Here is a 27,732-nt window from a genome sequence, read left to right on the forward strand (position 1 = left end):
ACACACGTGACAAGCTTCTTTCAGTTTCTACTAAGTTCAGCCACCAGTCTTTGGTGAGACTAGGGGACCAGGGCTATTGTAGAAGACACTTGGCCAAAGTGCCAGCGGTGGGACTGAACTTGTAAGTTTGTGGTTGGGAAGCTTACCACGCAGTCAGTCTCCTTCTAAGCAAATTATTCCAATTTTGGTTCCCAGGAATCATTTGAGTGGTTTAAGTGCTTTTAATCCCACTTGGGTAAGTGCTTTCTATAATTGCCCCAAGCTGACCAAAGCCTTGTGAGTGAATCTGGTTGATGGAAACTAAAAAAAAAAAAAAAAAAAACCAGCCATGCATGTGTGTAAGATAAAAGCAAAATTTTGTCCATCCAGAACCCCTGTATTTCAAGTCTATATTTGCTCTACATTGATATATACCTTTTCGGAATCAGGATTGAAAATCTGCCCTTTATTCCACAAGCTTAACTCTAATCTTAAGTATATAAATATTGGAAGTAATTATCCTAATTCTTCAATAATTTTTTAGTTTATAATATTTTTAGAAGAATATCTAATATATCATGTCATAAGGATATCTTTAGCAAAAATGCAGACTACTATAACATGGCACTTGGCAAAGCAGGATATAACCAGAGGTTAAAGTATTATGCACAAAATGTGGGCAACAGTTGCTCTAATAACAATTATAAAGGACCTAGAAGAAATATGAATAAGAATATAAATGATAAAAATAAATATCAGATAAATATGTAAATTGCTTTGTACATTGGATAATGCTCGTAAAATTAGTAGTAGCAATAATAGAATAAAACACACCCCATATGTATATAATCAGGTTTGAAAATTGCAACATAACTTTTGATAAGAGCAATATTATTTGGTTCGTTATTCCATTCACTATGCAAATTATGAATAATTTGTTTGGATCTTTATATAAACATTTTACTAAAGAAAATAGATACTGTGATATAATTAATACCAGTTTTTTCCATGTGGCTTTTTTCTAAAAATATGTCCCAAATTATTTCTTCCCCTCACGAGAGGAAATTATCAAATTTTTATAACAATGATAATACTCTAAGAAATAATGTTAGTAAAGAATACATAAATAAATCTTTTAGTGTACAACAGGAAACAACCCATGTTGAATCCCATCTTAACCTGAGGAATAGAAATATTAGAAATAAAAATATGTACTGTGATTGCAAAGTTAGAAATAACTGTTTGTTTAATGATGAATAAAAAAAAAAAAAAACTAAATGTAGAGTGAAATCTTTTACATTGGTTCAAAGGAAAACTATATGAAAAATGCATTGCCAACCACAATTGCACCTTTTAATAAAAAAAAAAGTGGTCTTTTAGCAGCCCTAGCAAATTTATTTGGGACTTGAAGGACAAGAATAAAATGTTTACTGTGGAGTGGGAAATAATAGGCAGGACTGGTGCCTATAAAATTGGAAATGCCTGTTTACTCTGTGTTTACAAATGTTAAATTCTGGACGTAGACTCCTTAACACCAAAAAAGAGAGTGGGTTATCCTGTGTTTGCGCCTGTAAATGTTTTCAAAAATTAAATACAATATAGTTTACTAGGACTATAAATTAGGTGGATATCTCAGGCTTAATATACTAACGATTATAACTAAAAAGATTCAATAATTCTTAGTAGATATTAAAATACAAAATGAGAGCGCAAACCTCCACCAAGGCAACACCAACGTCCTCTCAACGATTGGCCAGAGATGATTTTTAAAATGAGAATATCTGAAATAAACTCGACTGCTCTCACAAATGAGAATTCTAAAAGTGAACCCGACCGCTCTCAAAAATTAAGTCTATCGAGGAGCAACCAAAATATTGGAATGTAGCTCCTTTCTATCAAGTTCTTCCCTTGACGAAATATCCAATTAACTATATTTAATATGAAACTGTGATTTAATTGAATTGGGCATGGAAACGGTTGTAGGTGCAAGGAGTTTGATATTGTTCGGAATTGAATATCTTCTAATAAATTGATGTCTGTATGTCAATTTCTGTTTTCTTGTTATATATAGTGGAGTAGGGGGTTACTCATAAGGGGTGTAGCCTTACGACGTATCTTCAGATCCCAAACACTGCTGGTGCAAGACCCCTTCAAAATATGGAGGCGGGAAAAGCCTTGTTTCAAAGGTAAAACCCTAAGTGACTATCTCCTTTTACCATTGGCTATCACTCTTCAGCCATGCCATTTTAGAAAATTCCTGCAAGGCGGCACTACAGCAAACCAAGGCCAAAGGGAGGCAATCAATTACTTTCGTGGTGCTTTGTTGATTGCAAGATGGTGGCGCAGCCAAAGATTGATGACCAATGGCAAAGGGAGATAATCACATATGGCGTTTTTTGCCCCCATATTTTGAAGAGGTCTGAGGCCAGCAGTGTTTGGTATGCCATAAGGTGAAACCCCTTATGAGCAAGAAACCCAGGGTAACCCCATAAACTGGTCTACCCCACCATAATAATATTAACTGCTCCACATCTTAGAGTGTGCTTCTCTTCTGGATTTATGTATTTCTACAAACAATATATCTATAAAAGAGAGATTCTGTCTGTCCCAAGAAACATAAGATGCCATAAAGCGTGGGTGTTTTTTCCACTTTCGCACCTTAACTATGGTCCTGATGATGATGGTGTGACTAGAACTAAAGTGCTAAAATTTTCAAAGAATCGACACCTTTCAATCTCTCTTTCTCCCTCTCTCTAATGACTGCCACAAGAAAAAATTTTTTTTTTAATTCTGCAGTCAACTAAAAATTCTTCAAGGTGGTGCCCCAGCATGGCCACAATCTAATGACTGAAACAAGTAAAAGGTGAAAAGAAAATTATAAGAGTAGGTGCTTTGTCCACTTTTACCAGCAGAGCGGAATTCTAAAGAAATGGCGCCACTATTTTTTTATTTGTTTGTCTCTCTCTCCCTAAAAGAACACACACACACATTCATGTTTCGGGTATACCTATTTTTCTAACTTCTTCATTCAGATATAATTATACAAATTTCTTTCACATAAGCAGAAAAAATCTGACAGTGAAGTCATACGCACAAATTCACAGTGGAACGAAAATCAACATGCAAACAAAAAGACTACCACACAACACCTTGCCCTGCATTCCTGTAATACAGCCTCAGAATTTCAGCAAAAACACCATTCAGCATTTGTAAATTCATTTCACTATTACTTACTGATATTTGCACATCATTTCTAAATTCGTTCCACTACAAAATACTGATATTCCTTGTGAAAAACATTTCTCATTCCCTTAAGCGAGTCTATATGATATACTCTTTCTCTTTTACATGTTTCAGTCATTTGACTGCGGCCATGCTGGAGCACCGCCTTTAGTCGAGCAAATCGATCCCGGGACTTATTCTTTGTAAGCCCAGTACTTATTCTATCGGTCTCTTTTGCCGAACCGCTAAGTGACAGGGACGTAAACACACCAGCATCAGTTGTCAAGCAATGGTAGGGGTGACAAGCACAGACACACACACATATACACATACATATGACAGGCTTCTTTCAGTTTCCGTCTACCAAATCCACTCACAAGGCATTGGTTGGCCCGGGGCTATAGCAGAAGACACTTGCCCAAGATGCCACGCAGTGGGACTGAACCCGGAACCATGTGGTTGGTTAGCAAGCTACTTACCACACAGCCACTCCTGTATTTTCCTTGCGTTACTATAACGCAGTCTGAATTTCATTTCACTATTACTGATATTTATTATCAAAAAATGTCTCATAAAAAAACCCGTCACAAAACGAACACCAAACAAACGCATGACGTGCATTAGAAAACGAGTCCTGCACACGGCTTACAGTTTAGTGACAGAGAAAAAATGTTTGACATGCATCTGAGACCGAACATTAATGAAATGCTAGATAAATAAAATAGTACATACAACTCACTTATTGTCGTATCATAAACAAACAAGTTCGTGTATGATATTGATCTTTCTTCTACTTTAATTATTACAGTTTTCTCCTCTAAAACTGCACACATATAGGGTCAATGTGGCTCCCAGTAGACAGTAAAAGTAATTACCCAATCAATGACAGGTTTTACTGCTAGTAATATATATATATAATAAATCTCAGAGCGAGTTATAAACAGTAGCTGCAACACATCGTGATGTATATTTGCCATTTAAATATAGCTAACCCCTAAGGGTGGATGCTACTGTAGTTTGTAGCCCCAGAAGGGCACCTCCTCCAGCTGGCTATAGACACACTTTCTGTGCCCTATCAGTATTTGCAAAGGGAAGCCATCCTTCCCGTCTTCAACTTATGATACACATGGACTCGAGTTTCTGGGTATTGACCCTTCATCGGCATGTGACAATCACAGTTGTCGATGAAAAGTAGGTTCCCTTCGCAAATACATACTTTTTCCAGTATCGTAAAGACACTGATATCGAAAAAGTATAAACAAGCAATAATAAATCTTAGATATTATTATTACTTTTTCGATATCAGTGTCTTTATGATACTGGAAAAAGTATATGTATTTGCGAAGGGAACCTATTTTCATCGACAACTGTTGATTGTCACACGCCGATGACGGGTCAATACCCAGAAACTCGAGTCCGTGTGTATCACAGGTTGAAGACGGGAAGGATGGCTTCCCTTTGCAAATACTGATAGGGCACAGAAAGTGTGTCTATAGCCAGCTGGAGGAGGTGTCCTCCTGGGGCTACAAGCTATAGTAGCATCCACCCTTAGGGGTTAGCCATATTTAAATGGCAAATATACGTAACTATATATATATAGCGGTACTACTAGTGAATAATGGTCCCAGTGCACGCACATGCGCAAGCTAGTCTTAAGTAGTCGATCGTGTGTATGCAAATGAGTTGATTTGCGCATGCGCGATTCGCGATACATATTTGCGAACAAAAATTATTTTTTAAAACAATGTATATGATTCTTTTTACACAAATCAAATAAAAAGCAAAGAAAATAATTTTTTAAACTAAGTAAATAAATTATTTTTTAAAACAATATATATGATTTTTTTTACACAAATTAAATAATATTTTTCGAACAAAGTAAATAATTTTTTAAACTTAGCTAATTTATTTTTTTATAAACAAAGATTTTTTTTTGGTGAGGTTAAACCATTCCTACTTTCTGCTGAGGCTCAGTTATCAACAACTGTGCGTGTGTGGCCTCCATAATCTGTCTGAGTGTCATGTCTGGTCTATATATCTTATCTACATTATTAACTGAGCCTTCATATTCTAATTGAGCATGTTGGTAGAGCACTGAGCGCTTCTCCATCTTCCACCAATGTACGTTGTTGTCCTGTTTCTCTTCCATACTTCACTACACTTTATCTGTGGGTTCATTCTACACTACAGTTGCTCTCCCTACAGGCAGTTCTTTGAAATAGATATGTTCTACTAATCTAGGATTTCATGGAGGTACCTGGCCTTTCTACTATTTTCATCCACAGATTCACCTTATCTAAGGGGTAGCGCCAATGAGCATAATACTCTGGTATCTTTACTTATCAAACTATGAGTTAGTTGGCCTTATCTATCTTCTTTGTCCTTTCCATGCTATTCCAGGATTTACTTGTGTAAAGGGGGCACATCCCAATTTGCATCATTCTCTATAATGGCCATGTATTTAGTCCTGGTTCCTTTGTACACTTTGATACTATCTCTTCAACAGCAGCTAGGTAACTGCGTGCAGTGGATGGAGTGTTGTATGTCTCCCTAATTCTGTTGCATTGCCACTAGTAGTAGTAATAGTAACAACGGTTTTCTCACTCTAACCATATCATATGATACATGTGACCTAAGAAGTAACATTAAAAATGGAAAATTTACAACTTCCAAAGAATACACTAAACATATTATAAACAATTATAGTAATTTAATAACATTCATACACATAGATTCTTTAATACAAATATCACAACGAAATGGTTTTATAATATGCTTTCCTACAAAAGTCAGTGGTTAGGTTTATCTCCATCATTAAAAGTACATTTATGAATACATACATAATCACTGCGTGTAAATGATTTCCCACAAATATCACAGTTTTACCCCAGTATGGGTATGAATGTGTCTTATTAAACACCTCACGTTAGGAAATGCTTTGCCACAGATTTCACAGTGATGTGATTTCTCTCCAGTGTGTGTACGTTTATGTCCCTTTTAAGCTGCCAGTACTGGAAAATTCCTTGCCACAAAATTCATGCTTAAGTTTTTATCCACTATGGGTGTGTTTATGAATTAACACAACAGATTTTTCAGAAATGCTTTGCCACAGATTTCACACTGATGTGGCTTCTTCCCAGTATGAACACGATTGTGTTTCTTGAAGCTGCACCTATCAGAAAATTTCTTCCCACTGATATGGTTTCTCTCCAGTGTGTGTATGTTTATGTGCATTCAAGCTGCCTGTATTGGCAAATTCCTTGCCACAAACTTCACACGGATATGGTTTTTCTCCAGTATGAGTGCGTTTATGAACTAATAGGACAGATTTTTCAGAAACTGCTTTCCTGCATATTTCACATTAGTTATGGCTTTTCTCCGGTATGAAGACGGGTATGTGTTGTTAAGTTGGGCTTAAGTGAAAATTGTTTTCCACATATTAACCCTTTAGCATTTAAACCGGCCATATCCAGCCAAAAGTATTCTGCCAGTTTTATGTTCAAACTGACCAGATCTGGTCTCTCACACCGACCCTACGATATCGTTTCAAAAATTAACAGCTACCTCATCAAAATCTCATAGCTACAAGATAATGCATGATTAGTTCAAAACAATGTGGATAAAAAAGGATTAATTTTGGCAGAATAATCTGAACACTAACGGGGTAAACAGCGATATGATTTCTCTCCTGTGTGAATAAGACTGTGTCTTTTTAAACTAGCAGTTACAGAAAATGCTTTGCCACAGATTTCACACTGATGTGGCTTCTCCCCAGTATGAACATGATTGTGTTTCTTTAAGCTGCACCTCTCAGAAAAGTCTTTTCCACAAACCTCACAGTGATATGGTCTCTCTCCAGTGTGAACACGTTTGTGTATCTTTAAGTAACCTTTATTAAAAAATGCTTTGCCACAGATTTCACAGTTGTACGGTTTCTCCCCTGTGTGTGTACGTTTGTGAATCTTTATATAACCTTTACTAGAAAATGATTTTCCACATATTTCACAGTGAAATGGTTTCTCTCCGGTATGTGTACGTTTGTGTTCTGTTAAATTTCCTTTTACAGAGAATGCCCTCTCACATACTTCACAGCGGTATGGCTTTTCCTCTGTATGAGTGCGCCTATGAATAGCTAAATTAGATTTTGTAGTAAGTACTTTACCACAAATATCACATTTGTAACATTTGCTCCCTTTCTGATACATTCTCTCAGTTAAATTTTGCAATTTTATTTTCTCATTCTGAAAACATTGGTTGATAAATCTCTCTACCCAAACACAGCAGATTTGCAGTATCCTCTGCAGAAAATCTTCTTTCAAATGGAAATATGTCCTGAAAGAAAAATAAAATAAATATTAGATACTAATGACTAAAAAGTTGTGAAATGAGTTGCTATTTGTGTGGTAAGTGATTGACTATATTCTCAACAATATCTCAATCATAGATCAGCAAGTCACAACCTTTCTTCATGTTGTCTCTGTTCAGGATCAATAGAATATTCCCTAAGTCCTTATCATTATTATCTAATATCTGTTTTTGGTCCTGGCAAGAGTCGGACAGTTTGACAGGAACCAGCAAAGTCCCACCAGGTTCCATTGTCAGTTGGCATGGTTTCTACAGCTGGATGCCCTTCCTAATGCTCACCACTTTACAGAGTGTATAACGCAATCTCCCGTCAGTAAACATTTCTAAAAAAATGCTTTCCCTCCTTTGTGGTGGGTGAGAGTGCTATTGTCTTATTTGACAGCAATAATTAACAATGTTTTCCCACATATTTTAGAGTATGCTTCTATCACCTGTTTGAATATGTGTGTGATTAAACAAACTGACCAAGTGTTCACAGATTGAAACTAGGCAGAATTAGATAAATAGATGTTCTCATTTTATGAGGTCAGAAGTAGCTTCATAAGAAATATGCAGAATTCTTTCCATTACCTCCTTTCAATGAATCATGAGTGTGCCTGGCTAAAGGCTTAGTGGCATTTCACCCATCTTCACATTCTGACAAGGGCAACTTTGCCTTTCATTCTTTTCGGTCAATGAAATAAGTACCACTGGCCTCTCCCCTCAAACTGCTGGCCTTGTGCCAAAATGCTAAAATCAACACTGTTTGTTTGTTTGAGAACAGAAAAAGCACAAATCTTCTTCAGGACAAAATCTGTTTCCTTCCTCAGTCTCTAGATGAAAGAGAGATGAGAAGAAAACATGACAGATGTAAAGAATCAAATCATTGTTATAGATATACTTGATGCTGAAGAATTACCAGAAAACCATTCCTGCTATTTGGGACTGTGTTTAAGTAATACTCTGTTGGAGGTACTGTCATGGGCCCATGGTCACTGGATTATTTCCACTCAGTATTAATGTTCCACATAATTATACTCAGCAAAGTTTCAAACATTACACTAAATCCCTCCAACAAGACAAATATTTCTGTCCTTAACTATTCATATGTGTCTAAGAATCTCAGAAAAATGTCATGCTAATATAGTAACAGTTATTGTTTGTTTTAGTTGAAATGGAACCGAATCCATTAATGTTTTTCTTGTTTCAGTCAGTGGAATGTGGCCATGCTGGGGTAATGCCTTGAAAGGTTTGGTTCAACTGAATGCCAGTACTGTTTTTTTTTAAAATCTAGTATTTATATTCTTGGATCTCTTTAGTGGGAGTGTAAGTTATGGTGACATAAACAAACCAACACTGGTTGTCAAGTGATAGTGAGGAGGAGTTAATAGAAAGGACACACACATGCAAATCAATAATATTACTATGCTAAATTTTTGCCTTTATACATACGAACCTGTGGTGTGTGTCATGCTTCCTTCAAAAGAAAAGGTAAAAAGGTTGAATGGAGAGATACAAAGAAAAAGAGGCATAGGTGTTAAGCAGAGGAGGTATATTTGAAGTGAGTGGCAAAGTGGGAGAGAAGAGAACAGAGAGGAAGTGAGAGAAAAAGAGAGACGGTGAGTAATGACTGAAAGGAAGGTGGCGTTCCTCCTTTTGTTTTTAAATGTTTATTACTATTTTCTGAAAAGACTGATGCATACATCAAAAGAAAAAGACATACAAGTTAAATTAAAAAGTAGGAGAGAGGAGGGACGGAGAAGTGAGGAAGAAAGAGAGAGAGAGAGACAGTGAGTGGTGACTGAAAGGAAGGTGGTGTTCATTTTGTGATTTTAAATATTTATCAAGTAGATAAACAGATCAAAAGAAGAGTAGATACATAGACGAATTGTTAGATACAAGTAACTACTGCAAATATTGTATGCCACTTTTACTTTTCCTTACCACACAAGGATACAATTAACTTGCAAATGGCTGAGTACTTTACAGACATGCATACCATTAATGTAGTTCTCAAGGAGATTCAGCCTAACACAGAATATAACATGATTTGCGCCTTTGAATTACAACTACAACTCATTTTGGCCAGCTGAGTGGACTGGCGCAAGATAAACCTTCAAGTAGTGTTATCCGGTCCTAACAGAAGCATTTGTGTCTCACAGATCTGGAGGCCAAGCCCCCAGAGAAACAGCCATGCTCAGGCTGTTGTTATGAGCCAAGTGCAAAGTCACTGGACGACAGCAATTATTTCACCAAAAGTTACAATCAACAAGATCCCAAAACTATCAGTTACCAGGCTCACCTTAAATAACCTAATTTTGCAATATTAGGAGGTCACAGGAATTAATTCAACAAAAAAAAATTCCAATGATTCCGAGAAGCCCCCCCCCCCCCCAAATTTTTTCCAAACCAAAATAAGGTATTTGCAGCATATTAGGAGGTCAGGGTACTTGATTCCACACAAAATTCAAATTCTTTCTTTTTTCATAGTGAAAATTGTGCAGGTGCTGATATTGAAACGACGGTACATCAGCATGGCCGCAGCTCTGAGCTGAAACTTAAAAAAAAAAAAAAAAAAAAGACTATAATATTGTTATTTAACATCAAATCAACCCTGAATATGCAAACATATCATCAAAGACATTCCAGCCTTCAGCAAACCGTCTTTTTAGGGATAATCTAGGACATTACATACAATGGACGTGTGATTTAGGTAGGGGGATACTGTGGATGCTATTTTTAGCGTGTCGAGCAACCAGGTAGAGGCTCTTTCATTGGTTGGATTACGTGATGAGATTTTTTTTTCCACATATGTAATATGTATATATATCATCAGTAGCAGTTAGAGAGTAAGTCAAAAGCTGAGAGTTTCGTGTATTGGCACTCATCAAACATGAATTTGTCCATTGTCACTTTGTAACTTCTGATGAAATAACTTCTAAAATACAAAATTTTGTCCAAAACATGAAGTGTAAACCCTGTTCTATGTGACGTTCTACCAGTATCAGAAGTTTGAAAGTGTCTAGTTAAAAAGTTTGATTAAAAAATCTGTACGTCTAATTGAATAGATCCGAAATGGATGAAAAGCAAAGTCAACCTTGACAGAATTTGAACTCAGAATGTAAAGACAGACAAAATACCGCTTCTAAAATACAAAATTTTTTCAAAATTCTACAAGTATCAGAAGTTTTAAAGTGTTTACTTAAAAAAAAAATTAATGAAATAATCTGTACATCAAAGTTGACCTCAGCGAAATTTGAACTCAAAAACATAATGACAGACAAAATACAGATAAGCATTTCACCCAGCATGCTAACATTTCTGCCAGCTCACCGCCTTAGAAATTAAACATTGATTTTAGAAATATATTCTTTATTTTTTTAGCTGAAGCGTTATTCCCTTACTTACTGATAGCAAATTTCAAAACATTTTACCTCATAACTATTTATCTACTAAATTTTGTTCAATGCGATTAATGATTCAGAATTCCTCATGAAATTTTCTATCATTTAAGCTTAAGAAAGGTATACTTTTAATTTAAAATTAAAAAGTTTATGTTAATTGAAGGTGAATAGGAGCCTTACTGTCCCTTTTGAGGTCACAGATATTTTGATGTAACTTTTTTTCCATTGAACCAAATCTCAAACTATTTATGCCAAAGTGTAGCTGAGGAGATGTCCTCTTTAAAACTGAATTAGAGGTGAAGCTTGGACAAAATGGTGAACTTAAGAATATATTCAACCACTACCATGGTTGAATAATACACACAGATATATGTATACACATACAGTTACATACATATACAGGGTGATTGGAAAGTAACTCCCTATTTTAAAATGCTTATAATTTATTTATTAACTGTAATTTTTTTCTCAAATTTGTTGTGTATGTTCTTTAATGTATGGAAATTGATTCCATGTTGTTTTTTCTCAGATTGATTATTTTGTTTGAAATTTAGAAGCCCTACAAACATGGCTGGATGTTTTACTGTGCAGGAGCGTGCTCAGCTAGCTGCACGTTACGAAGTTTGGAGATCAGTTGTTCAAGTGCAAAGATGGTGGAGGACCATTAGAGAAAGACATGCTCAAGTTGATGCAAAGATAATCAAGAATTGCCATGCAAAATTCATGACTACAGGATTTGTAGCTGATACTTGAAGTGGTCATCCTTCCAATTCATCAAGGTTCGCATGACTGGCTGGCCAGAAGCCCTGATTTAACACCCTGCGACTGTTTTGGGGGTTGGTTAAAGGAGGAAGTCTTCTCTACCAAACCAATGACTTTGGAAGAACTTGAAGGGTGAATACAAGAAGTTATGTCTTGCATTCCACAAGACTTCCTGATGAAATCAGTTGATGTGGTTCCAAGGCCGCTTCAGAAGCTGGTGGTGAATGCTGATGTCTATATCAAATTTTAAATAAAATTCATTCCAGGCTATACACTTTCTTTACATAAAAATTATAGTTAATAAATAAATTATAAATATTTTAAAATAGAGAGTTACTTTTCAATCACCTTGTATATGTATACACATAAAGATATATATATGTATATATATATATATATCAAAATAAGCAACAAGTATATCCAAGGTAGAGTAGCACAATTGTTTCATGCTAGTACAATTGTACTACTCTACCTTGTATATACTTGTTGCTTATTTTGATTATAATCACCCCATTTGATTTATATGGATAATACCAAACAAAATTTTGGTGCCTTTAACTTATTCATCTGAATCTAAATTTTGCTGAACTTAATATCTATATATATGTATATATATATATATATATATATATATATATACACACACATATGAGAAAAAATGAGTTCAAAAAGAACAATTCAAACTTTTTGGGTGATACAAAAAGAGAGAAAAAATGATTTCTAATAAAGATTCATCATATTCATAAAAATCAGAGAGAGCAAGTAATAAGAATATGAAAATAATATTTGAGGAGTTTCATGCACCTTGACTCTCTTAAATGTAGAGAAAAGCAGTGAAGCCATAGAGACAGGGAATGGAAAGCCTCAAACATTTACAATGACAATTAGACTGAAATACAATCCATCTTTTCTAGATTCTTTACTTTTAACAATGAAGATGAGGGAAAGACATTTAGTAATGAATAGAGGGAAAGTCTTTCAAGTGTTAATGTTTTCAGTCTGGGAGTTCTAGAAGCATCGACCGTTAGTTCTCTCTTCTCTCCTCCACACCTTCTTTGATAGTTCTTTAGGTCTTTTAGTTGGGCAGAAAGACCATCTTTTTTTCATTTTCAGCTACGTTTAACATTTTCTCTAGAAACTACAAACTAGCCCTTTCAATGTGGTATAGCTGTGAAGCATGTCTGTCATGCAAAGCGTGAAATTAATACTGAACTGCTGTTGCTAGTGTTTTGTATCGTATTGTTCTTTTTCAACGGACTGAGCTCTTCTAATATGCTAAAATTAACCATTCTGGATGTTTCAAATTTCCACTGCTTAAGTACCTAAGTGAAAACTGACTTTCTCTTACGCATCATCCCTTCTCTCCCTTGATGCAAACTTTTCTTATTAATCTCACCTTTATCGATATTTTTCTATTTCTTTTGGTCATTTGACTGCGGCCATGCTGGATCACGGTCTTTAGCCAAACAAATCGACGGTTAAACTAAAGCGTTACACCATTCAAAGAAACAAAAAAAAAATGTGTGTAATATGTGTAAAACAACTTCCTCTGAACGAATATGAAAAAAAAAATGCGCGCACGCGAAAGGGGAGTGGGGGAGAGGCCTCGGAAAATTCACATCGGGAATTTCCGAAAGCGTCTGAGGGGCTGACCCGGGCACCAAAACAAAAAAAAATAGTGTAATATATGTAAAACAACTTGCTCTAAACGAATATGACAAAAAAATGCGCACTCGCGAAAGAGGGGTGGGGGAGTACATCGGGAATTTCCGAAAGCGTCTAACCCGGGCACAAAAACAAAAACAAAAATAGCGTAATAAGTGTAAAACAACTTGCTCTAAACGAATATTAAAAAAATGCGCGCTCGCGAAAGGGGGGGGGGGAGAGGCTTCGGAAATTTCACATCTTCAGTCCACGGTCTTTAAACTAAGAAAAAATAGTGTAATTGGTGTAAAACTACTTGTTCTAAACGAATATCAAGAACACACACTCACACATGAATCATAAACTCCGTATTTTTGTACATATTTCGCAAAAAAAAAAAAAAAAAAAAGAGAAGAAATTCTGGAAAAAGGGAAGAAATGTTGGATCTCCGCCATGTGAATCAAAATACGTGTCAGAAACATCTTGAAATACTACAGAAATTATGTTACGAAAATGATAATGTATACATACCTCTTTGAGTGGTCCATCGACAGTGATGATAAGAAATGAGATGGGTTGGAGGAAAAAATTATCTCGGACCAGGATAAAGACTTGCTGCTGCCAATAAGAATACGTGTATTCTCTTGGCAGCAGGTTAATGCTGTCCATAAATAGGAACTTGGCGAGGTATTGTTTTAAGTAACAGGCACGAATGCCTGGGCGAACAACCGATCTCTTAACTGACCCCCACAATCTCTCTATCGTCTGTGTGTGCACCGACGCGTTTGTCGGATCAACAAAGTTTTCACTGTGGTTGATGCGGAAGTGGGTATACCCGAGATTTCCAAGAGAGTTATACGCAGCCCAAGAATCACTATATACTACGGACCCTTGGCGTATATATCGGGTAATTAAGGGGATCAGTGTGGTGGCATCTCGCCTTTCTTCTTCACCACACTCAGATGAAAGAGGTATCAAATTTTTTTTTTTGCCTACTCGCTCTATCCCACCGAAACGCCAGATAGTTTTTGTGAGTCTTCCACGATTGTATTTTCTTCTTGCAATAACTGTTTCATCATCTCTACTTCAACTCCTGGTCCACCGATTGGTCCTGGTAATTCTCTACCCAATGCTGACAACCTCGGAGCAGAAGGATCGCCAATCAATTGAGGTCGGATACGAAATGTTTAAATTTTCCATGACTAATGCATGCGACCAACAGTCTGTAAGGAAGTAATTTACAAATAACAGGACTTTACAGGGTGGTATCTGACTCCGCTCCAAAAAAGTGTTGCTGTATAGGAATATATAATATCCACATTGCATTGGCCTTTGCCAGTCATGCGAACCTTGATGAATTGGAAGGATGACCACTTCAAGTATCAGCTACAAATCCTGTAGTCATGAATTTTGCATGGCAATTCTTGATTATCTTTGCATCAACTTGAGCATGTCTTTCTCTAATGGTCCTTCACCATCTTTGCACTTGAACAACTGATCTCCAAACTTCGTAACGTGCAGCTAGCTGAGCACGCTCCTGCACAGTAAAACATCCAGCCACGTTTGTAGGGCTTCTAAATTTCAAACAAAATAATCAATCTGAAAAAAAAACAACATGGAATCAATTTCCATACATTAAAGAACATACACAACAAATTTTGGTCATTTGACTGCGGCCATGCTGGATCACGGTCTTTAGTCAAACAAATCAACCACAGGATTTATTCATTGTAAGCTTCGTACTTATTCTATCGAGCTTATTTGCCGAACCGCTAGTTTATGGGTACGTAAACACAGCAGCATCGTTTGTCAAGCGAAGGGGAGGGGAACAAACACACACATATACGACGGGCTTCTTTAAGTTTCCGTCTACCAAATTCACTCGCAAGGCTTTGGTCGGCCCGAGGCCATAGTAGAAGACACTTGCCAGAGGTGCCACGCAGTGGGACTGAACCCGGACCCATATGGTTTACCACACAGCCACTCCTGCGCCTATGTTTACAATATTACCCAGAAACGAAGTCGAAAACAAAAAAACAGTGAAGTGGGTGTAAAAAAAAATCTGTAGAAAACCAATATTGAACTAGAAATGCACAGAAAGCAACGGGTGGGTGAGAAGAGAACTTTGGAAAATTCACAAGATCCTAGTTTTCCTCTCATACCTTATTACAATCTGCAATCTGGGATTAACATATCCAGTGAGTTTTAAGATGTATGTAACAGAAATTTTGTTTTAATATTATACTTTCACTATTTCACACACACAAACAATAACGTGGTATTTGTATATTCCCTTCTCTCTCCTGCCCAGACTTCGTTACCAATAATTTTTATTACTTCAGCATTTTCACTTATTATTCTTTACAAACTTATTTGAATTTTCAATCTAAAACCTGTTAATTCTTTCAATACTCTCTGGACACCAGAAAGTCTCTAATGTTTACCAGCAAATGTGAACCTGGACACACAACCATCACACCTAGCCACGTGTTTAAGAGACTAGCCGACATTACACAAAATCAGTAACAGCAATTTACAGAAGACAGGTTAGTTAATTGGACTGACAGTTAATTAACTGAAAAACTTTGATATCAACCCAGGATGGGAAATAATTATCTATATTAAACACATGCAAAACAATAGATAAACAAACATATATATATATTGCTGCTCGTGAATAACTATAACTTGTTAACATCAAACATAAACATCTGCTAATTAATCATAACTCCCGCTATGACGACTCGACTTCCGTAAATGTTTTGTGAGAAACTTAGAATGCTGTGTAGCAAGGAAATTGTAAACGGCGAGAATATGACGTAATAGTCATGTTGTCCGAACGAGTATAATTGTTAGTTTCCCATTGGTTAAAATTACTGCCCATATTTGAATTCTAAACTTTCGTCAAAGAGAAATCTTTGGATCTTTTCCTTTTGAACGGCACTTTGTAACATAATTTCTAGGTAACTAAAAAGTTTTAAACTTCGTATACTGGTAGAATGTGTTTATAAAACATCATTTTCTCTTGGCTTTATTGAGAAAATTCTATAAGTTGTAACATATTTCGTCTTTAATTTCAAGCATTTCGGCAATTTTAACCAATCACTGATGTCCACTTAGGTAAATAGCATTCTGTGCATAACGAATATGTCCCTCGTTTAAGAAACAGATTAGGTTTATTTACATTTGCGAAGAAAAAAAGATACCCTTCCCCAACCCCTAACCTTAAATCTAAAATAGATTGAAATGCAATAGATCGATACTAGGGCCATAATTATGGGTGACATTTTCATTTGACACCGCTAGAAAAAAATCCCATTTTCCGTAGCAGTGTCGTATGAAATTGTCACCCATAATTATAACCCTAGTATCGATCTATTGCATTTCAATCTATTTTAGATTTAGGGTTAGGGGTTGGGGAAGGGTATTTTTTACTTCGCAAATGTAAATAAACCCAATCCGTTTCTTAAACGAGGGACATATTCATTATGTTATTTACCTAAATGGATGTCAGCGACTGGTTAAAATTGCCGAAATGCTCAAAATTAAAGATGAAATATGTTACAACATATAGAATTTTCTCAATAAAGCCAAGAAAAAATGATGTTTTATAAACACATTCTACCAGTATATGAAGTTTAAAACTTTTTAGTTACCTAGAAAGTGCTGTTCAAAAGGAAAAGATCCAAATCTTTCACGAAATATGGGGAGCTTTTCGGTTTGAACGGCAGTTTTTTCTAGTGGTGCCATATGAAATTGTCACCCATAATTATGACCCTAGTATCGATCTATTGCATTTCAATCTGTTTTAGGGTTAGGGGTGGGGAAAGGGTATCTTTTTTTCTTCAAAAATGTAAATAAACACAATCTGTTTCTTAAACGAAGGACATATTCATACGGCACAGAATGTTTTCACCTCAATAGACGTCATTGATTGGTTGAAATTGCAGAAAAACAACAACAAATATTTTACAAAATATAGAATTTTCTCAATAAAGCCAAGAGAAAAAGATGTTTTATAAGCACATTCTACCAGTATACGAAGTTTAAAAGTGTTTAGTTATGTGGAAATTATTTTTAAAAATTGCCGGTCAAACCGAAAAGATTCAATTCATGTATGAGCAGTTATAAAAACCCTAATTTTGGGGATATTAATCACTGAATTGTTGTGTAAACTCTAGTAGTTGGGTATGAAAGAATTACCGTAAATCCTCGAGTATAGTCCGCCCTTGAGTATAACACGCAGGGGATTTTTAGTGGGCTGTACCTCTGAAAAACCTAAACCTTGTGTATAATACGCAACTCTTCTCTAACTTGAGTCAAGGAGGTCTATATACCGTCCTTGGTTTGTAAAAATGTATATGATAACGTCCTTTATTATTATTGTATATATAACATAATGCAAACGTGTAGCTTTTTTGTACATTTTGTTTGCAGAAAATAAAGAAATAACAGTAATAACGTTTAATAAATATTCTAGTATTTTTACTTATCATACCATGAGTTAGTTGGCCTTATCTATCTTCTTCATCCTTTCCATGCTATTCCAGGATTTACTTGTGTAAAGGGGACACATCCCAATTTGCATCATTCTCTATGATGGCCTTGTATTTAGTCCTGACTCCTTTGTACATTTTGATACTATCCCTTTGACAGAAGCCAGACAACTGCATGCAGTGGTTGGAGTGTTCTATGTCTCCCTATTTCTGTTGTGTTGCTAGTAGTAATAACAAGTTTTCTCACTCTAACCATATTGTATGATACATGCGACCTAACAAGTAACATTTACTACAATTTACTAAAAGAAAAATTTTCTACATTTTCCAAAGAATACATAAAACACATTATAAACATTTATAGTAATTTAATAACATAAATTCTTTAATACAAATATCACAACAAAATGGTTTTATAATATGCTTTCCTACAAAAGTCAGTGGTAAGGTTTATCTCCATCATTAAAAGTACATTTATGAGAAGATATATAATCACTACGATGAAATGATTTCCCACAAATAACACAGCTGTATGGTTTTTCCCCAGTATGGGTACGATTATGCCTTATTAAACACCTCAAGTTAGAAAATGCTTTGCCACAGATTTCACAGTAATGTGATTTCTCTCCAGTGTGTGTATGTATATGTCCTTTTAAGCTGCCACTATTGGAAAATTCCTTGCCACAAACATCACAGTGATATGGTTTTTCTCCAGTATGAGTGCGTTTATGAACTAATAGGACAGATTTTTCAGAAAATGCTTTGCCACAGATTTCACAGTAGTGTGGCTTTTCCCCAGTATGAATACGTGTATGTTCTGTTAAGCTGCTCTTATGTGAAAATTCTTTCCCACATATTAGACAGTGATATGGTTTCTCTCCTGTGTGAATACGTCTGTGTCTTTTTAAAGTCCCATTTTGAGAAAATGCTTTGCCACAGATTTCACAGTGATGTGGTTTTTCTCCAGTATGAATACGATTGTGTTTCTTTAAGCTGCACCTATCAGAAAAGTCTTTTCCACAAACTTCACAGTGATATGGTTTCTCTCCTGTGTGAATACGTTTGTGTAATGTTAAGACATATTTTTCAGGAAATGATTTCCCACAGATTTCACAGCGGTGTCGTTTTTCCCCTGTGTGAGTACGTTTATGCCTTATTAAGGTACCACTACTTGTAAATCCTTTCCCACATACTTCACAAGCATATGGCTTCTCTCCAGTGTGAACTCGTTTGTGGACTGTTAAAGACTCTTTCACAGAAAATGTTTTATCACAGATTTCACAGTGGTAAGGTTTTGAGTGCACGCCTCTGTGTTTTTCACAATCACTCACATTAGAAAAAGCTTTCCCACAGTCATCACACCTGTATGGCTTCTCTCCAGTGTGAGTACGTTTATGTCTTGATAAATTACCAAGTCGAGAAAATGGCTTGCCACAGATTTCACAATGGTATCGCTTTTCTCCAGTGTGAATAAGTTGATGACTTCTCACATTATGAAACTGTGAAAATGCTTTGCCACAGATTTCACAGTGATGTGGTTTTTCTCCAGTATGAATACGATTGTGTTTCTTTAAGCTGCACCTATCAGAAAAGTCTTTTCCACAAACTTCACAGTGATATGGTTTCTCTCCTGTGTGAATACGTTTGTGTAATGTTAAGACATATTTTTCAGGAAATGATTTCCCACAGATTTCACAGCGGTGTCGTTTTTCCCCTGTGTGAGTACGTTTATGCCTTATTAAGGTACCACTACTTGTAAATCCTTTCCCACATACTTCACAAGCATATGGCTTCTCTCCAGTGTGAACTCGTTTGTGGACTGTTAAAGACTCTTTCACAGAAAATGTTTTATCACAGATTTCACAGTGGTAAGGTTTTGAGTGCACGCCTCTGTGTTTTTCACAATCACTCACATTAGAAAAAGCTTTCCCACAGTCATCACACCTGTATGGCTTCTCTCCAGTGTGAGTACGTTTATGTCTTGATAAATTACCAAGTCGAGAAAATGGCTTGCCACAGATTTCACAATGGTATCGTTTTTCTCCAGTGTGAATAAGTTGATGACTTCTCACATTATGAAACTGTGAAAATGCTTTGCCACAGATTTCACAGTTGTACGGTTTCTCCCCTGTGTGTGTACGTTTGTGAATCTTTATATAACCTTTATCAGAAAATGATTTTCCACATATTTCACAGTGAAATGGTTTCTCTCCTGTATGTGTACGTTTGTGTTCTGTTAAATAAGCTTTTACAGAGAATGCCTTCTCACATACTTCACAGTGGTATGGCTTTTCCCCAGTATGAGTGCGCCTATGAATAGCTAAATTACATTTTGTAGTAAGTACTTTACCACAAATGCCACATTTGTAACGTTTGCTCCCTTTCTGATACATTCTCTCAGTTAAATTTTACAGTTTTCTTTCACTCTATTAAGATATTAGTTGGTAGATAAATCTCTATCCCAGCACTGCTGACTTGCAGTATCCTCTGCAGAAATTCTTTCATCTGGAAATCTGTCCTGAAAGAAAAACAAACAAATAAATATTAGATACTAATGACCAAATATTTGTGAAATAACTACTTGTGTAGTGTGTGATTGACTATTCTCAACAAAATCTCATAAAGTTTTCATGATCAATACTCAGTGGATCACACCTCTCATCTATATTGTCTTCTGCCTATTTTGCTATGGTCTACCCCCGTATCTATGTTTATGTTCCTTCAACCCTTTTGATACCAACCTGGCTGAGACTGCCTCTGGCTCTGTAGTAGAAAAAATGTCTTATATTGAAAATTAATAGAAAGAAACAGAGCATCTCTACAGAAATATGGTTAAAACATTTCTAGAAAATGTCTCCCAACAGATTTCACAGCAGAGTGATTGTAGCTGTCTATGAGTGTGGTTGTATTTTATTCAACAAGTACTAATTGAAAATTCTTTCCCATGTATTTCAAAGTGCAGTGCTTTTTCATTCTGGCAGTCCGTTTGTATCTTATTAAACTAAGAAGCTAATTCAGATTTAAATAAATAGAAATTTAATACAAACTGCAACAGCATTGTAAAACAAAATGACAACAACTGTGTTTGCATTATCAGCTTTCAATATTTTTAGTTGTTTTAAGAACTGAATTACATAAACCTGCATCAGCCTGAAATTTATTTCCTCAGTTTTTAGATGCACAAATCACAAAAACCTATTTTGCTAGCATTAGCATTGACTTCAGTATATTGATGAATGAAGGACATGGTTGGAAGTAGATCTATGATGGGACATGCCCATACAATGATTTCAACTCAATACGGCTTACTTAACCCTTTCGATACCAACCCAGCTGAAACCACCTCTGGCTCTGTAGTACAAATCTGTTGTTTTCATAAGTTATAAATTAAAATCTTCCCCCAAACCTTAGTCACAATTTAATGATAACCAAGGTATTTTACTAAACTCTTTGTTTTATCTAAAATGAATTGAAAGAAACACAGAGCATCTCAAAATATTTGCAGTAACGAAAGGGTTAATATTTAATATTTGCTAATTATAGTGTGGGCATTAGCCCATGATTATGCCTGTAACAAGTTAACTATCATTTATTTGTTTCAGTAATAAGACTGCAGCCATGATGGGGCACTGGCTTGAACAGTTGAAACGAACAAGTCAAAGCCAGCACTTGGTTTTTTTAAGTCCTGTACATATTATTCTATCGGTCTTTCTCATCAAACCGTGAAGTTAGAGGAATGTAAACAATGCAACACTGGTTTCAAGTTCCATACACGACAGGCTTCCACACAGTTTCCATTTACAAAATCTATTCACAAAGCATTGGTCAGTCCAGAACAATAATAGAAGACACTTGCTTAAAGTGCTTTGCAATGGGACTGAACCCAAAACCATGTGGTTGCTAAGTGAGTTTGCTAACCACAGAGCTATGACTGTATATATATATATATTCTGAGCAATGTTCTCTCTAATTTTTTGATGTATGTCTGCACAGAAATTTGTATTGAAGCTTTGTTTTTCTTTACAAAGTAAGTACACCTCCATGCAAGTAACCATCACCCAAATGCCATCTTGCTAACCTAAGAAAATGCAGTGCTATTATAGTATGATATCTACATTGCTATTTGCAACCTAGAGTAAATAATAATGTCCTAACCCTAACAAACCACCTACTTAAGGCCTTCAGCAATTAACCCATTCATGCCAAGCGTCCGTTTAAACTGATAATTTATAAGGGTGTAAAACAAATACTTGATACAAATTGTGATTTGTGTATGACTTGTATCAAAGAATGAAACATGTTCTTAATGCATATGCAGTCTGTATCAAACAGATTTCAATGAAATTTTTTTCAGGCGACTTTCCGTGCTTGAGGAGACATATTGAGTCAAGTAAAATCAAAATCATAATCAAATCAAATTAAATCACAATTAAATGGAATTGTAGTTGTGGCCGATGCCCGTGCTGCCTGCCTGGCTTCTGTACTGGTGGCACGCAATAAGCACCATGCATGCGTGGGTTGTTGCCAGTGCCACTTGACTTGCTCCCTGTTCCGGTGGCATGTAGAAAGCAACATCTGAACATGGTCGACGCCAGCTTCCCCTCCCCAACTGGCTCCTGTGCCAGTAGCATGTAAAAAGCACCACCGAACATGGCCAATACCAGTGCCAGTGCTGCCTAACTGACTCCCATGCTGGTGACACCTAAAAAGCATCCACTACACTCTCAGAGTGGTTGGCATTAGGAAGGGCATCCAGCTGTAGAAACACTACCAAATCTGATTAGAGCCTAGTGCGGCCTCCTGGCTTGCCAGTCCCCAGTTAAACCATCCAACCCATGCTAGAATAGAAAACGGATGTTAAATGATGATGATGATGATTTAGGTCAAAATAAAAGTATCTGTGAATTTTCAGGCAATTTCATTCACTAGAATAATTTCGGCACAAATGGGTTATATCCAGCCCATTTAGTTGTTCACACTAGTATCACGCTGGCTAGAGACTTTTGCAAGATAATCTCAAATGGAAATGAAACATTATCCTTTTTGAGAGATCACAATCTTATTAACCATTTACAAAACGCTCAGGAAAAACGATGACCTGTTCACTGCATTTTTAAATGATATCAGATCAGTTTACAAACATTAAAATCAATATTTGATGATTTAAAAAAATTTTGTATAAGATGTAAATGATTTTTAATAAATCTTATACCATAAACTCTTTATTATGCTCTTTTCCTTTTGCAAAATAAATGTTTAATGATTTTTAACATATTTCATACTACTAACAGTTGGTAGCTGTCATGCTATAGTAGAAAATGGATGGTAGATTTTAATGTTTGTAAACTGATCTGATATCATTTAAAATAGTAGTACACAGGTCATCATTTAGCCTGAGCATTTTCTACCTGGTCAATAAGATTGTGATCTCTCGAAAAGGACACTGCTTCATCTTCGCTTGAGATTATTTTGTAAAAGTCTCTGGCCAGCATGGTGCTTGTGTAGCACTGAAAATGCTCATAAAGCAATGAGATGACAGAAAGCATGTTGGACTCAGTAGCATTTCTTCTTGCTCTTTATATTCTGAGTTCAAATTCCACCAAGATCAACTTTGCCTTTCATCTTTTCTTCATTACCACCATCATTTAATGTCTGTTTCCCAAGCTGGCAGGGGCTGGATGGCTTGACAGGAACTGGCAAAGCCAGAGGTCATACCAGGTTGCATAGTCTATTTTGGCTTGGTTTCTATGGCCGGATGCCCTTTCATGGTCCAGAAAACAAATTACCAATCAGTACATTATTTATTTTATATTGCAGTGTCAGGAAAGCTAGGGAATCAATAACTGAAGATAAAGTGGGTTTAAAGGAATAGATAAAAGTTTTGATGATAAATTAACATCTTGAGACATTGCTAAAGTATTTGATAGAGTTTTAAAAAAATAAAATTGATTAAAAATCCTTGGTTGCAATATTATTTTAATAACAGATCTCGAGTGCTTTGTCTAAATAATGTTTCTTGTTACACCATTTCTAGATGTGCAGAGTAGTTTTATAGGTCCTATTCTATTTTCAAACTACAAAAATTCAAAACTAATGGTATATATGCTGATGATACCAAATAGTTTTTGTCTAATCTCAAAAATATCGAAATTTCCATTTGATGCACAAAAAATCTATGAATCCAGTAAGAAAACATGTGAGAAAGGTTTTATAATGTCTTTAGCGCATAATTATTGAAAATTATTGACAAATTGCTGCACATAATTCTTATTTCATTACTGTAAGTTGAAAATTCCTTTCTCTAATACTGCATTTTTTCCCCCATAACTATGTTTCACTTTTGTTGTATCAAGTCATAGAAAGTCTTAATCAAACATTGTGTTCACATAATTCTTTACATTCAAAACCATCATTTTGTCTCTTGCTGGTGTGGCTCCTGGACTTGCCTGTTCCTGACAAACCGTTCAACCCCTGCCAGCATGGAAATTGGACGTTAAATGATGATGATGATATCTTAATGGACATTATTCAATTTAGCTTCTCTAAAATGTAACATGTTTCAGTGTCAGAACTTTAATCAATTTTTTGTCCTGAATTTCTTGTTGTTATTGTACATCTCTGTTAGAATCTGCTCTGGTTCAAACTTGGTCCACTGAATGCTGGTATCATCTCTAACAAAGAATTAGAGATTCTAGCTCAAAATTGTGCTTAACAGTCAACAGAAGGTAAATCTGGAAATATTTCTGTGGTATTTGCCAGGGCTAACTTCTAATGTATTGTAAGGAATGTTCTCAAGATCTCTGATTCATTTCAGCAATAGGTTAATAAGTTTTGGACTTCTGATTCGAAATTAATTTCCTCTGCATTCTTATAGGCACCTGTGTGTAATTAAGAGATTTTGCAAAGTTTTCCTTTTTCCTTTCTCATTATAGGAAATTATGGAACCTGGTTTTGTAAGAAGGTTCTTCAGACAAAAAGAATGGCACCTAAAATAGCTCCCAATAATCTTTGCTTTCAAGGGGCTAGATTTTAGGTGCTAATAATATTTCCACATTTTCATGGATTTATAGGTCTTCATTTAATGTTGGAAATAAGAAGTCCAAAACTTATTAACCTATTGCTGAAATGAATCAGAGATCTTGAGAACATTCCTTACAATACATTAGAAGTTAGCCCTGGCAAATACCACAGAAATATTTCCAGATTTACCTTCTGTTGACTGTTAAGCACAATTTTGAGCTAGAATCTCTAATTCTTTGTTAGAGATGATACCAGCATTCAATGGACCAAGTTTGAACCAGAGCAGATTCTAACAGAGATGTACTGAGTTCAATAACAACAAGAAATTTCAGTTATTCTAGATGAAGTAGAATCATGCTTTGATACAATGCCATTACTATTGTTTAGTTTCTTCAGATTCTAATCATCCAACCAGATTTTTGTCTAGCTTTCATGGCCTTTCTAGTAATCCAATCTCTTGTCGCAACATAAACTCAATTTTTTAGTGGGGAGATAACCCAATTTTTTAATAGGGGTGATATAACCAAAATGTACCAAATATTTTTGTCATCTGAATTTATTTTCTATTTTCGATATTTTTATGTCATTTGTGAATGCTTGTACAATCACACGGTTAAATCTCCTACGTCATCAGTGGGAAAAAAAATTAAAGGGCTGACATATACTCCTTTGGGATTCTGGGCATTTCAATTTGTTCAAACTGTTGAAACTAAACACTGATGAAAAATTTTGATGCACAATTTGCAATCTAAATGTAAGATATTTCCCTTTAACAAAAGTATGTTCTTTGATTCCTAACATGTAGCTTCCTCGTGGAAGCTGTTCAGCCTGCAGAACAAACTGATGTACAAGTTCGTTATGAGAAGATGAAAGCTCTATAATTGGCAGGTTTTGTTATCTCTTACTAGAAATCTTTTCCTATTTGATTGTTTACGTAAGACAAGTTCAATCTTAACAATGGAAGAAAAGCTATGACATAAACGATAAAGTTACTAATTTCATTACCAAATATTTCTATTCTCTAATTTTTTTATTAATGAATGTCAAGAATAGATTGAAAAATAATCAATAAAGATAATACTAATGAAAAGTCCAAGACTTGTACACCACTCGGAAATGCAGGTTAATGTAATCAAACAGTTGGTCTAAACGACGCCTGTCATTCAACCTGTTTGTGGTGCAAGATTAAAGTTGTCGGTGTGTCATGTTATTTCAGAGATATTCATCACTATAAGTATATCAGTGTATATTCAAATAATGAAAGTATTTAAATAGCTGCAGTATTCGTTAATTAAACTAATTACACTACTATATCCTCGAAATCATTTCATGGTTTGGTTTCATCACTAGGACAGTGCTCGCTCAGAGCGCTGGACAGTTGTCATATTCTTGTATTGTCCAACTTCTTTTAAATATGGCAATATTTATGTTGTGTAAGCTCTGTATTAGGTGTGCTGGATGGGGGAGCATTGATCTCCTTTGTTTACAGTTATCAAAAACATCCACGTGTTGGTGGGCTAGTTTTGATTTCAATAAGTCGCTTTCAACAGTGTTAAAATAATTTAACATATAAATGATTGACATGCTAAAAACTTACAATAATGGGGAAAGCACTGGTTCCTTCATTCCTTCTATGACATTATCCTGGTAACATATCTATTACAAGAGATCGATGTTGCCATTAACATGTCCGTGGAGATTTTCTAGGGTCTGGATCATGAAAAAGGCATCAAAGAAAGCGTGAGATAACAACATCGGAAAAGCAAGTGTCCGGTGTCAAGCAAGACCGACGATTGAGAAATTTACTTTTTACAATTACGGAAAGCTAATTCAAATAACTTGTAACATGACTAATTAGTAACATATCAAAAAATCTACAATATCCAATGCCTTTATATATATTAAATTAATTGAATGGAGTAAAAACCTAGAACATGTAAACATGCTCCCCTGTATATACTGTCCTTGGTTTATTTTCGGATCAGTTATCCGAAAAAAAAATCAATTATTCGAACAAAATACTTCTCGCCCGTCTAGTTCGGATAATTGAGTTTGTACTGACTACAGGTAATACTCTACACAGGTTATGGAAGTAACAATCTCAAGAGAACCATCATAACATTTGAGAGTTCAGTCGACATCACACCAACTTAATTGGACAAAAGTAATTTACTTAAATAGAGTAAGGGATACTTCATTGGATTCGACTTAGGATGGGAAACAATTGTCTACATTAAACACATAAAAACAATTTACAAATAAACGTCGCCTTACTTCCAAATATTGTTCTTCTTTGTCTATTTTTTCCTCAATAAACATCCATTGTCAATGTAAATAGCACCAAATACCGTCAAGTGTCATCGTTTCTCTCAGTTCGTTTCAGTTAAGGGAAATGGTTTGGAGAAACCAAGATGGCGGTGTACACATCAATTCCATCGGTCATCTGATGTATCAGAAGAAATCTCTCAACTTTAATGCCTTCATATTTCAGAGACAACTCTGTAGTGATTATCTCACTATTATCAACACTGTAAACCTAATCCAGCTGTTTAGTATTGTATGTAAATTTGGAAAGATTTCTCTTTGCATGGGCATTTTTTTGTTAAACTACGTGCTAGTAAGTGAAAGCAAGTAAGGGAGATAAGTGCTATAACTTGAAATCTTCGCAAAATGGATGGAAGCACTCCGTCGGTTACGACGACGAGGGTTCCGGTTGATCCGAATCAACGGAACAGCCTGCTCGTGAAATTAACGTGTAAGTGGCTGAGCACTCCACAGATACGTGTACCCTTAACGTAGTTCTCGGGGATATTCAGCGTGACACAGAGAGTGACAAGGCCGGCCCTTTGAAATACAGGTGC

The 27,732-nt window shown here is 35.7% G+C and overlaps 2 protein-coding genes across 4 annotated transcripts; both read right to left on the reverse strand.

Moving 5' to 3' along the window:
* Positions 1–5,896: 5,896 nt before the first annotated feature.
* LOC115213313 (zinc finger protein 845-like) lies at positions 5,897–27,491 on the reverse strand. 3 transcript variants are annotated; one of them, XM_036504215.1, is made up of 3 exons: positions 26,469–27,123; positions 18,492–20,369; positions 5,897–6,185 (listed from the first exon to the last, which is right to left on the reverse strand). In XM_036504215.1, the coding sequence occupies exons 2-3, from the start codon at positions 20,242–20,244 to the stop codon at positions 6,076–6,078; spliced, it is 1,863 nt and encodes a 620-aa protein (XP_036360108.1). In that variant the 5' UTR covers positions 20,245–20,369; positions 26,469–27,123; the 3' UTR covers positions 5,897–6,075. The 3 variants fall into 3 exon arrangements, with proteins under 3 accessions (XP_036360108.1, XP_036360107.1, XP_036360106.1); XM_036504214.1 differs by lacking the exon at positions 5,897–6,185 and adding an exon at positions 27,146–27,491 and having other exon boundaries at positions 18,228–20,369; positions 26,469–26,581; XM_036504213.1 differs by lacking the exons at positions 5,897–6,185; positions 26,469–27,123 and adding an exon at positions 27,146–27,491 and having other exon boundaries at positions 18,228–20,369.
* Positions 6,810–26,636, reverse strand: LOC118760860 (zinc finger protein 239-like). Its single transcript, XM_036504231.1, has 3 exons — positions 26,625–26,636; positions 7,164–7,593; positions 6,810–7,079 (listed from the first exon to the last, which is right to left on the reverse strand). Exons 2-3 carry the CDS (start codon positions 7,404–7,406, stop codon positions 6,858–6,860), a joined length of 465 nt encoding a protein of 154 aa, XP_036360124.1. The 5' UTR covers positions 7,407–7,593; positions 26,625–26,636; the 3' UTR covers positions 6,810–6,857.
* Positions 27,492–27,732: the final 241 nt, after the last annotated feature.

This window comes from Octopus sinensis, linkage group LG6 (genome assembly GCF_006345805.1).
Source record: "Octopus sinensis linkage group LG6, ASM634580v1, whole genome shotgun sequence".
Lineage (NCBI taxonomy): Eukaryota > Metazoa > Mollusca > Cephalopoda > Octopoda > Octopodidae > Octopus > Octopus sinensis.